The sequence below is a fragment of the Grus americana genome, chromosome 1 (assembly GCF_028858705.1).
Source record: "Grus americana isolate bGruAme1 chromosome 1, bGruAme1.mat, whole genome shotgun sequence".
Classification (NCBI taxonomy): Eukaryota; Metazoa; Chordata; class Aves; order Gruiformes; family Gruidae; genus Grus; species Grus americana.
Window position 1 is genome coordinate 43,224,775 of NC_072852.1, and position 13,047 is coordinate 43,237,821.

At 35.4% G+C, this 13,047-nt stretch overlaps 1 protein-coding gene across 3 annotated transcripts in view; it reads left to right on the forward strand.

Annotated features, from left to right (window-relative positions):
* Positions 1 to 12,562, forward strand: part of ZDHHC17 (zinc finger DHHC-type palmitoyltransferase 17) — a 79,660-nt gene extending 67,098 nt beyond the window's left edge. For all 3 annotated transcript variants that reach the window (XM_054813951.1, XM_054813952.1, XM_054813950.1), the window contains 5 exons: positions 1,150 to 1,243; positions 5,092 to 5,175; positions 5,572 to 5,729; positions 7,442 to 7,536; positions 9,451 to 12,562. In XM_054813951.1, coding sequence (XP_054669926.1) covers positions 1,150 to 1,243; positions 5,092 to 5,175; positions 5,572 to 5,729; positions 7,442 to 7,536; positions 9,451 to 9,589 — 570 coding nt within the window. In that variant the 3' untranslated portion in view covers positions 9,590 to 12,562. The remainder of the gene's footprint in view (positions 1 to 1,149; positions 1,244 to 5,091; positions 5,176 to 5,571; positions 5,730 to 7,441; positions 7,537 to 9,450) is intronic.
* Positions 12,563 to 13,047: the final 485 nt, after the last annotated feature.

The window sequence follows — 13,047 nt, forward strand, 5'->3', positions numbered from 1 at the left end:
TAATCTTTAATTTAAAGCGGTGTTTTCAATAAATAATATATAGGTACACAACAAAAAAAACCCCAAAACCCAGCAACAATAAGAGGGAAAAAAAAGATCACTGTGGAAATAACTTGCCAGTGTCGAAATGCAAGTATCCAATATATCTACAAAGATGGTTGGTTATACACCTAACAGGATAGGAAAAATCACAGGTGACATTCCACCACCTCTGTAACTCACAGTAAAATTATGTGGTGCTTCTAGTAAAATATTTTTTTTTCTAAAATATTTCTCAATGTGGCAATAATCAGGAGGGGAAAAAATATCTTAACTTTTGTAAAGCCTGCCAAATTGCGAGCAAATGCTTTTCTTGGACTAGTTAATACTTGGTTTCACCAGAGAAAATTTAAAAGAAAATAACTGCTTAAGGGAAAAAAAAAAGTAACCAATAGTAAATGTAATAAGTTTCTTTTTTAGAAAGGTAATTAGTAAATTATCAAGGTTATCAGTGTTATATGCTCTGACCTATGTAGAACATGAATGATGTTAATATATATATTGAATCTGGAAAATTATGTACAGATGTGGCACCTTAAAAATTAGATGTATGTATATAAGTTTGTATCTCAGAACACTTAATATCAGTTCTTTTTTTGATTGCCATTTTATATTTCTTTCAAAACATAACCTTTTAAAAACATTGTTGGGAGTAATTTATCATTTTAAGTTCCACTTGTTGAGTCATATTCCCGTCTTTAGAAAATAAGCTGGAAGAGTTTATGTTAGAGCTCAGTTAAGAATGACACTGACAGAAAAGTGGAACTCAAACTCATTCTCTATTTTCACTGTTAAAAAGCTGAAATGAAACTGGTTGCTATAGAAAGCTCAATAGTTGGAGGGGATAGGAGAAGTTCGGGGAAAAAAAATCCTTTTTATAACAAAAATAGTGTGAAAATAATTTCAGTGAAGTGGTATAGATGTTTGTGTTAAATAGTTATAGATTAAGCTTAATAGCTAATATTGCTTTAAAATTAGCATAAAGTTGTAAGTTTTCTAAGGGGTTAACAATAGAAAAATCAATTTACATTTAGATTTGGGGGGAGGGGTTCTATATAAAAATGTCAGTTGTTTTTTTCAATTCTAAACAAATGTTGAAAACTATTACAGATACGGAAGCCAGTGAGGTCCAAACACTGTGGTGTATGCAATCGGTGTATAGCGAAGTTTGATCACCACTGCCCGTGGGTGGGTAACTGTGTAGGTGAGTAATTTGCTAAAATATGATGTTGTCTAAACAGTTAAAGAAGGGAAAAGCTTCTGACATCGACTCTGGGTGTTGTGCAGGGTTGTGTCCGTTCTCATTTCGTGATGAAAGTGACTTGGCTTCTGCCAAAGTCTGAGAAAAACTGTTGAGGACTTGTGGTAGCAGGAAAAACATTTTCAATATTGAGCTTAATTTTTTTTCTACATGCAATTCTTTGCATTGTTCTCATTTGTATTGCCTATTATATACCCATCCTCAAAATTTTTCTCTATTTCACTTTCCTACTCTATATTTTTATCAACACAAACTCTAGTAATTAAAAGACACAAAGCTTGACTGCTTTGTAATGTTTGCAGAAGAGGCACATACCAATTCCACAACTGTTATCCATTACATAAGATAAAAATTTTTGTCTTTACCAATAGTTTTCAGTAATTTAATAGGAAAGTATATGTGTTAAAAAATGTTGGTTAGATACAGAATGACTTCCTATTGAGGTATTCTCTTTTTGACCTCCCAGGTAGTCATTTATTCTCCCCAGTAGTGATGAAAGGAGCAGATATAGAACAGGCATAAAGTCTCCAAGTGCTACTATTCCTTGTCATACTTTTTGAGAAACTTATTTGAAAGCCATTATATTATGCAGGGAGTACTGAAGACTTCACAGCTAGGAAATGAGTGCAGCTTGCTCCACTGGTTTATTTTTTTAGGACACAAGCAGAGGTAACTTTAATCTTGGGGAGGAATTAGGACCTGGATTCATTGACAGCCAGTAAATGCTTCATTGTAGTCCTTCCAAATATATATAATAATGGATAGTCACAGTAGTTTGGTCTTATGATCAAGAGTAAAATAGTCAATGCTGGATTTGAATTGTGATAGAGCATCACTAAAGTCTCACTGAGATGGACTTCTATCGCTCTCTTCTATTTTATATTTCCTACTGATGTTAGTACCTGAGCTACTTTTGATTTATATTTTAGATGTTTTACAATGAAGAACTAAGACATTTTTAATTAAAACAGGCAGAGGGGCATGGGCTCAGGTTTTGGAGAGTGTTTAATGATGGTTTGTTTTGCAAGAGTGCTGAGGAATACTTGTCAATGGGACAGAAAGATGTGGTATTTTAATCAGTAACTGGAAAAGTATAAAAAAACAGATGGGGGAGGAAGGACCTTAGTTTGTGAGTAATGGGGGATTAAGTTAGGTGTAGGAAATGGTTTTTAAAAAACAGCGGTGATGGAAAAGCAGAATCCTCCTACTAGTGGTCTTGTACAGATTGGGATAACTGGAGGTAAAAGTAAACCTTAGGACACTTGAAAGTAGGCTGGGAAAAAAGCGTTAGAAATCACACTGCGGGAACAGTCCTGAACTGGAGGGAGCAGTGGTCTGAATGACCTTATGTGGCTTTTCTGTCTCTCTCAGCTTCGTACATGGTGACTCTGAGCATAAGATTACAAAACAGAGTCCATTCTTAAAACAGCATTCCTGGTATGTTTGCCAAAAAAGGAAAACATGAATCATGCCTTTCTGGAAAGCTGGAATTTGGAAATGTTTTGCGTAGTCTTCCTCTGAATGTGTTAGAAGGATAAGAATTTTACTAAAGATAGGACTGAGAAATATTCTAAGACTGTGTACAGACACTCTAAAATAAATCCTTTGGGGATAAAATTTGCCACGTAAAGAGATTGAGACAGAATATTTTTACCACTCTGCAGAGGTTGACAAAAAGTGCAGACTATTTGAAAAACAAATAAATTGGCAATCAGGGCAAAGTAGTTTCATCATACCTGCAAAATTTTAGTTCAAATTAGAGTAAGCAAGTCTCTAAAGGCGATTATACCTAACTTTTTAACGGAGTATCAAAATGGCATTATGGTTTTTACAGTTGGTTGTTTGAAAATGAAAAATAACAGATTTTATTAAACTTGGAGTTATATTTCAAACACAAATTGCAGACCTCCAGCAAATTTAGTTTTCAAGTAATAGCATGAAAGGAGCTAGAGCCAAATTTTAAACTGTTATGTCACATGGGTTATGCTGACTTTGTACTGAATTATTGTTCTGATAGCAGTGACTCAGAAGGTAGGTCTTGCGTGTATGAAAAATTATTTTATGGTTTAGAATAGTGATCACTCCCCCACCAATAATGATTCTTCTCCAACGGGCTAATAGTAGGAAAAAATAAGAAATGAACAAACCATCTAAATCATGCAATATAACTCCATCAGTTAAAAAAAAATCAGTTATCTTTAATACATGTTATTACTTATGTATAATATAAGCAGAACCATATAAAAGAAATTAGCAGCACTTCTTACAGCATTGTTTTAACTGTGGAGGACAACTAACTGTGTTCCTGCCAGTCCACGGTGAAACTGTAGAGAACAGTGCTGTTGTTTTGCCCAGTCTTATTTGAGATACAGAAGAAAGGCAGTTGCTCCACTTTCTTTTTCCAGTCTTTTTTTATCTGTGACCAAGGTTGTACCTGTCTCATTTGTAGGTTTAAATGCTACACCTATGTTTTTACCAAACACAGACGGATTTCCTGTTAAGCAGAATTTGGTTTAGTATTATTGCGGACACTGCTGAAAGGAGCATCTCATCAGATGCCTCTCAGATGAACCTCTGGGTCCCCTTTTAACTTCTGTTTTTTAAAAAAACGTGTTTTATGATACTTAACGGTTCTGAAATTTAGAATGCAAATGAAAGTGATACCTTAGGGACATTCCCAACAGTGTTTCTCATATGCTCTTAGGTGACTGAAGGCTGTGTTACAGTGTATTTTATGTCTGAACAACTTGTTTGATTTTCAAGGAAATGTCTTGCGTTTAGTCTAGCTTGTGTTGTTTGTGTAGTTTTCCTCATCTCTTATTTATATAGTCTTTCAGTTCACTTGCTAAAAGCACTTGATTATTTTCTGCCTCCAGAGGATGCTCTTGTTTTAGCAGGCAAAACATTTGACATAATGAAGAAGTAGATGCTGTGCTGGTAGATGATGACAGCCAAGTCTTTTGTAGCCCATTATCATCTCTGTGGGTTTAGGTTACAGCCTAGAGCTGTTGGAAGGTTGCGACAGTGGACATATTTTACAAACAGAAGGAAGGCCGAGTATTTCAGAATTATGATGTACACGAGAGACATCTTTTTAGCTCTATTCATGTTAAAAATAGATTAGTTTTTTAGTAACTGAATTTTCTTGCATTTAAATTCTGTCTTAAGCAGAATGGTTTTTATCCCATTCATTATTTTAGCCAGGTTGTTAGGCCTCGTCGGTTCAGTTACATGTATTTGTTTTACAAGTTCTGTTAGATATTTTATTTTTAGCTAGCTTCAACAAGCAGGTTTAAACCTAAATTGTGAGTTAGCTTATTATCAAGGGAGGTTGTGTATTTATTCAGATTTCTATTTCTTTTAAGAAAGTGAACTCTTCAGTCTGACGATTTTTTAACGGAATTTTAAAAACATTTATTGATGTGTAATTCCTGGCTGTTCAGGGCTCTGCAACAGCTGTCACCGATATTGTTCTAAATATTGTCTATCAATAATTTTATTAGCTTGTGAAAGAGGTTACAAATGAAATGCATTTGTGTGAATTGCAGCTGTAATGTGACAGAAATTGAAGAAAATAAAACCTTACTTTGTTGTCTGAGAAGTAAAAAATCCCAAAACATAAGTAAACCAGCTAATTTTACTGTCTTGAAGTTATAATGGCTTAGTATTGGAGAGTAATGTTTCTGTATATGATAATAAGCAGTACTTCTAAGCAAGCAATTGAACTTTGTGGTGTAGCGTTGTCTTTCTGAAAGTGTAGTAACTTGATCTCTGTGGTTGTGCAACTTTAGGAGCAGGGAACCATCGCTATTTTATGGGATACCTGTTTTTCCTGCTTTTTATGATCTGCTGGATGATTTATGGATGTATCTCTTGTAAGTAAATGTGGTTTTTTTGCTTTTTCTTAATTGCTTATAAATACTTTGTTTATCTCCTGATACAGATTTTTAAAGATTTCTGTCTTATCAGAGTTTTGGATATTTTTATTCTGGAATAGAACTGCATATTAATAATTGACTATATTGGGTATTTTAAGTTAGAAGATGATGGGGTTTTTTGTCCTAGTTTTTTTTTTCTTCATCACAGCCAAGTATGTGTGTATTTCATGTATTCAAGGAGTTGGGAAAGGAAGAGAGAGCAAGTAAAACTATTTTGGCGCATTGTCATTTTCTTATTTAATTTAATACATTCTAATGTGGCCATTATGTTGATGTACAGTAAACATATCTTAAATCTTCTGCATGATTTTTGACACTTCGTTTTTTCTCTAGACTGGGGTTTCCACTGTGAGACAAGTTATGCAAAAGATGGATTTTGGACCTATATTACACAGATTGCTACCTGTTCTCCGTGGATGTTCTGGATGTTTCTAAACAGTGTTTTTCACTTCATGTGGGTGGCTGTGTTACTCATGTGTCAGATGTATCAGGTATGAAAGAGCACTTCATTTGTAATGCTGAGTCTTAGGAGTGGCATAAAAATATCAAATACTTCTGTCATTTACATTTTAATGTTCGTTATGCAAGACCAAGTGTTCAGTCTCTCAGTCTCGCTGGAGGAGACTACGGATCTGTTGTCTCTGGATATTAAGCATCATTCACTTCTCGTTCACTTCTGCTTTTTTTTTTTTTTTTGGAAGAAGTTAAAATACCTGCCTCTGGCTTTCCATTCGCAGAATGACAAAAAGGCAAAACAGACCAGTGAAGGGCAATAAAGACTAATAGAGAATAAGATCTGTGGGTCCAACTTGGCATAATGCAGTGTGTCGTTAGCAGAAAGAGGATGGTAACTTCAAAGGGGATGCAATAATTTCTTACACTGCTTCAGTGTGATTTGTGATCACATTATTGTAATCTGACGAAACCCAAGGTTTTCTTTATCTTTTTTAACGAAAGACGTGAAAGCATATAAGTATGACTTTAAAGTCTTTCAGTATGACCTGTCATTAATGAACGATGAGACTTGCCAATTTAATCTTTCCAAAGATCCTGGAAATAAAAATAATCTTCTAAGGCTTGGGTAAAAATTTTCAGGAAATGTAATTTTTATCCTCCTTTCTCTACAATATTCATCATTTACAACATATGATGGAATTGATAAAAATACTCTAATTTGCTGCTTTTGGTTTGCAACTGCACAGCCCCTACTCTTGCTGCTGCTTTTTTTTTTTTTCTCTCTGCTGAAAGTTTTGACTTGTCCTTCTTATTGAACTGGCCAGGGTTATTGCCAAAACACTACCTATTATCTTAGAAAAATAATTAAAACCCTTTACTTCCTACTTAAAAAGTTGCCATTGAGAGTACTTGTACTAGGTACATAGTCATGAAGCTTTACTGGTTTTCATGGAGGCGAAGAAGATGCTTGAGAGATTAAGTACATGCAAATGAGGCAAGTCAGCCCAAACTTAACTTTCTCAACGTTCTTGCTTTTGTAACATGCAGTAGGGTTGGCTTTTTATATTCCACTAGGAATTAGAAGATTTTAACTTGCTGCAGTATAAGGCTGCTAAGGGAGTTTTCACGTTTTTGTTTCCAATTATTTCACGTTACAGTGAAGTCCAGTTTTATGTAAGATACCCTTTTAGGCTAAAGTAGTTGGAAAGCTGTTACAGAAAATCATAACCTTTGGGCCAAATGATTGTGTAAAAAGGAAAAATGCAAACCCACCCCCCACACACACCTTTTTCTGGTCATCTTTTTATCTTGTGGACAGAAAAGTTATGTTACTGCAACAAATTTATAAATGGGGAAAAAATATACTACTGGAGCTATAACCAGAATGTCAGGAGGAAAAGAAAGTGATTCAAATGCTGTGTAAAGTAACTCTTGAATCTGTTATTTACAATACACTTCAGCTGACAATATAATAAAGGCATCTCTTTCTTATGAACTTAGAAGTCACAGTTTAGTCAGTGATCATGATTTATTTCTGATCACTTTCGAAATTAAACCTTTTTACAATCTGATACAGCTGTTGTATGGTGGTTTATGTTGGGACCTGATAATTGCCACAGACAAAAATTACTTCTTCAGAAGAAGGAACAGAAAAAGTAAATTTGGTCTTCTTTTTTACTGTCTTATGCAGGGCTTCTTTACATGTCTTTACGTGAGCTAAATTGCTTATTCTTTTTCCTGTCTTCAGATATCTTGCTTAGGTATCACTACAAATGAAAGAATGAATGCAAGAAGATACAAGCACTTTAAAGTTACAACCACATCTATTGAAAGCCCATTCAAGTAAGTTTTAAGGTGTAAACATGCATTTTTCATTTGCATAGCCATGCATATGCTTGAATTGTGCAGCTTGTTGAAACAGAACATAGCTAAATGCTTTAGAGTATTTTCACTACTTGGAATGCTGAATCTGTCAGCTATTTTTACAGTAGCACATTCTATCCAGTTAAAGGAAATGATAAACGTTTTGTAGTGACTCTAAACAGGGATGCATAAACACAGAAAAGAATACTTTCCAGCTGTGGTCATATTTTGCTGTAGAGTTTGTGGGGAAATACATTGAAAACATCCTCTTTATAAATCAGATACCCAAACCAGGGGTAGTTGCTTATTGCATGGTGTCGATGTTGACCTGGATCTTCACTTTCACAAAATGGCACTTTCTCCTGATTAATATTTAATGTGCTGTTGAATTTGCTCTTGCTCTCTTTACTGTGAGAAAAGAGGCAGCACTTCCTGCTCAGGAGGAAGAGCATGGGCAAAGCTATTTGTGAGGAAGGAAGCAGGACGTCCCAGGAACTGAAGTGGGTGTTGGTGGGTGAGACATGGGCTTTTGGGTATCGGTAAGTAGAGGGTAGGTTGGGATTCTGGTTTCTGTAGTGGTGAGGGTGCACACTGAGAGAGGGGGGCTCAGGATGATGTATCACTGGAAAGGGAATACGGCAGCATAGAGCAGTATGCTCTATGTTCCTTGCGGAGCCAAAGTAGGACATAAATGAAGGCATGAGGGTGGAATATTGGTGAGTTGAGGGCATGTTATAAAAGGAGCAGAGAAAGCACAGAAGCACGTCTCATCCCACTGCATATTCTGCGTCTCCTGTGGGAGCTGCTGCTCTTTCAGGTGACGCCCAGGGGAAGAGGAGATAGGAGTTCTTGTCGCAATTTGGTTTTTGTGCTAGAAGAGAATTTTGTATGATCTTTTTTTAATATCTCTCCATATAAAACTTTTAGTGAGAAGCAAACAAGCATCTCTGTACAGTTGCAGTCTTCCTACAGGTTAGAGTTGTAACAAAACCAGATAATTATTTTGCTTGAAGAACAGAAGATGGTGCACAGGATAGGAAAAACCTACTGGTTTTATCCCCAAATTAATGTCACATTCACAAACCATTTTCACTTAAATAGCTGCTATTATAAAAATGACTCCTGAAAATAACACCACATGTCTACAATAACTAACTTGGCATCACCTGTCAGGTGAAGCAGTGACATCAAGTAGTTGTCATCTCCTTGTTGCTTAGACCTGTTCTTGCATATATCATAACACGTGCTTCTCTTCCAGAAAACAAATCTATTCAGCCCATGTATAATTAAGTTAAAAAAAAAGTTTGAATGTTGATGTAGGTATCTTAAATATTTGACAATGAATTGATTCAGCAGCAGAAAGCACTCGAATATTTCATTTAATTCAGATAATGCTTTCTTAATTTTATGCTGTTTAGGGACTTAATTGATCTTAGACCTGTGGCTGGTAAACTAGTATGTACGACAGAGATAGATATTAATAAAAATGACAATTATTCTAGGAAGACATTCACTTTGTGCTGTTTTGTCTTGAATCCTTCCATGCATCCAGTGCAACTTTCCTCTTAGGGATCTGAATCCCCATACTACGCTATGCTACATCATGGTGCACTCGCAATACCATGTTACATTTCTCCATACAGTTTTGGTACACAGTGGAAGAAAGTTAGTGTCTTGGTTGTGTCCACGGATCAAATGTTCATCGGTCTGGTGACTACTACTTATTTCAGAACCTGGTCATCAGCAAGCACTAAGATAATTCTTAACTGAATTGGTTTTCTACAGTTAGGAACTTAAAGGGTGAAGAATGGAATTTGTAGGTAGATAAAAAATGTGCTTAATTAGGTGAGCTATGATCTTGCTTACTAACGTGTGCTTTTGTTTTGTTTTTAGCCATGGATGTATAAGGAACGTTATAGACTTCTTTGAATTCAGATGCTGTGGTCTATTTCGGCCTGTTATTGTGGACTGGACAAGGCAATATACAATAGAATATGACCAGACTTCAGGATCAGGCTACCAGCTAGTGTAGCACCACCTTCATCCTGTAAGCATATCATATCTGAGTGGTGCCTGAAAAATTTTCTCTCTCTCTCGAATCCGCATCCCTTGAAGAGTAGCATGCTATGTGTAGGGCTGATGATGAATCTTAAGGTACCTTCTCTTCATCAGAATTTTATTAACAAAAGTAAAAATGGACAGAATAAACTGCCAAACCTGATAAGGAAGAGGAGGAAGATCAAAAAGGGATTTTAACAGTTCTTAACATGACATTCGCAACAGCATATTCACAGTATTTGTTGTTGGGTTTTTTATTTAAAGTCTTTCACAATGGAGCATGAGATTATTGAAGTATTGACATAAGTAGTTACGTTGTGCTGAGCAGAAGAATTTATATCCCAATATGAATAATTCCACTGAAACAAGAATCTAGACTATAAAACTAAATTTCATCATGCAGAGTTCACTGATCACTATGTTGTAGTTCCTGTAATGTGATTTTTTAATACAGATTTTCTGTAGTGTTATGTACCTTGAAAAATGTGCTTTTCAGTACTGTTATAAACATCATGTGGTGGGAATCCCCTGTAACATGTTAAGTTATAGCAGTAGGGCACATCAGATAATGTTGAGAAAAAAATACGGTGCCCACGGTTTTTGGTAATTGTTTTTGCCACCAGTTAGCGGTACAACTAAATACTTGTAATAACCCTGTTCTGAGATTATATAGTCTGAAATAATTGCACAAATAAGGAAAGCTCTTCTGTCAAAGTGAAAGCCCTGCTTAAATGCATGATACACCTGTAAAACTAGATTACAGTATATAATGCTCAGGAGAAAAGTGGAAAAAATTCATTATCTTTGAAGTAATTGTATAAGCAACTTACAAACTAGCAATGTTTCAATATTAGGTTTGGTTCTCATACAGTACAGTGTAGTGTAATTGGAGGCATGTTGGAAGAGAAGTTGTATCGGGGATACCACATATGTGAAAGCAAAAATCTCAATTATGAAAAGACATGATAGTTTTAAATCGAATGCAACTGCAGAAAAACCACCCAAAGTTTTCTGAAACGCTTACTTTGCCTGGATGTAAAATAATGGAAACCAAACCTTGAAAAAAAAAAAAAATTAAAAATCCCCATAATAGCGCACACACAGAGAAAATGTAATGCAGCGTTCTGAAGAAGATGGTGTGTTGGCACATGGAAATCACCCTTAATTTCCTTTGTTAAGTTCTTATGCTACAGATATGTTTGGAAGGTAAGGAATGATCTGAAATTGCATTCCAAAGGGGCTTTTCTTGAATGTGATGCACTGATTTTTGTTAATGGTGTTTTCATATACTCATAGTGAATTGTTCACTGCTTCCTTAACTATTGTTTACAGAGAGACTGAGAATCAGGTTAGTTCTCTTCTAAGTGCTGTAGCAACCCAGTGGTTCGAGAAACCTGTGAGGGGAGTTTGGGGAGGGACCTGAAAGCAGATGTCTGAGACCAGTGTAAAGAATGTGTATCTGTATATAAATAATTTATCAAATAGTTTTCTCTCTGTGAGTGTGTGTTTAGTGTATTTAAAGCTGCTCATTTTCATTTTATTCAACCAAAAAAAAGTGTAGGAAGATATCTAATGAGCTTTTAGTGATGTTCAATATTGCTGTTAATAGGCATTATGCCCTGCAAATTCACTGCATGTTTGATGCTTGGCAAAATTAGCGTTTTCTGTAATATGCAGATTACAGGTAATAAAGCAATCTAGTGGTATTCCCGGCCCTTGCCTTAGTAAGAGGAGCAGTGAAACTGTAAATAGTTGATGTTCAGTATTTGCAAGTAAACTTTTTTTCTGTAGTTGTTCATTGATCTCAAGACACACACTTAGTTTGCAAGTACCAGATATCAGGATTTACAGAAGTGCAGCATTAGAGTACTTGAATGTTTAATACTGGAAAAATCAACATCGTCTTGGACACAGTTTTAATGGGAGAGGTTTGCGTGTAGGAGTGGCAAGAAGCTTTTGCTATTTTTGTCAGACAAAATTTGTAATCCTAACGAAGATGCATTCTGTTTCAGTGAAAACAGTTGACATCAGTTATTCGTATTTTTTTCTAATCAGAAAAAAGCATGAAGACTTTACAATGTTGTTTATTTTAATCACCAGTAATGTTCTGCATATTTGTTCATAATTTTTTTTTTTTTTCCACATTTCTGTTAGGGGTCGGTTGACTTGAAGAACTTCAATCCACTTTATTAAATATCACTTAGCACCAGAAGAGCAGTTCAGTACGTGATACAAGTTTTGGTTTTAGTTGCCCAGTAGCATTAACTGCCATGAATTGTGTCATGCAGTCCATGTAAAAAACGTTTGCAAAAGAAGAGGTGATCTTTGGTAGTACGTAGTGAGTTCTGCACTATTTACTTGTTAATAGCTCTCTGGTGCTGTTTTTGTCAAGACCTGCAGAATTTGAGCAATGGTAGGTAGTTGTGAAAATTAACTTGCATATATGGATTCAGGATGTATGAAGTTTCCAGTGCAAAATGTAACTTGTCTTGAGTAACACTGAATCTTTTGATGTGAAATCATAAAATCAAGCAGGGGGGGAGCCAACTATGCAGCATTTTTCTGTCAAGTTATCAAACTTACAATTCAGTTGTCGAACCAAAACTGCATTGCTTCTGAAATTTAACAAAGCTGATCCAGACCAACAGCAGATCAGACCAACTTAATCTGACATAGGTAGAATAAATGGGAATTTTGTCTTGGCCCTAAACATGTGCTGTTTCTTTGCAGGTTTCTGTATTCTTTGATGTCCACCAGATTATATTTTTTTTTTTAGTTAATGTGTAAAACAGCATCACTACATTTTAAGCTATGGATTTTTTGTATATTCTTTATTTATAACTGTGCCAAGTATTATTTTAATACTGTCGAGATCTTGATGTATTACATTGTGAACAAACAAATCTGTAAAATGTTTAATAAATTAGCTCTCCTTACATAAATTAAATCTGTTAAATTTTGTAAGTTATTAATCAAATAAATATTGACTCTTAGATGCAGTGTTTGTCTTGACTTGGGATGTGATTTCACACAGTGTTGTTCCTGTCCAATTTCAGAAGCCGTACCATGAGAAAATAGCTGCTATCTTGCATCTTATTTTTGTAAAGTCTGTTTCTGGAAAGATTTACACGTCTTAGAGCATCTACCCAATTCTGTGCTGATAGGAAATCCAGTCAACTACTGTGTTTCGGTGAAGTGTACACCTTTGTACTACCAATTACAGTTACCATTCAATGATTAGATACTCCTTTCTTTTGAGTAAAGATGGTGGCAAGATAACGTTTCTTAAGGGAGAATTGCTTTTAGAGAGCATTTCAGGTGTAATGACATTTGAGGTATTCTAAGGGTAAACAAGACACCCACATGGGGCTAGTAGGTATGACCAAGGTGTCTGCTTCTAGGTGGCACTTCCAGGAGACAGAATACCTTAAC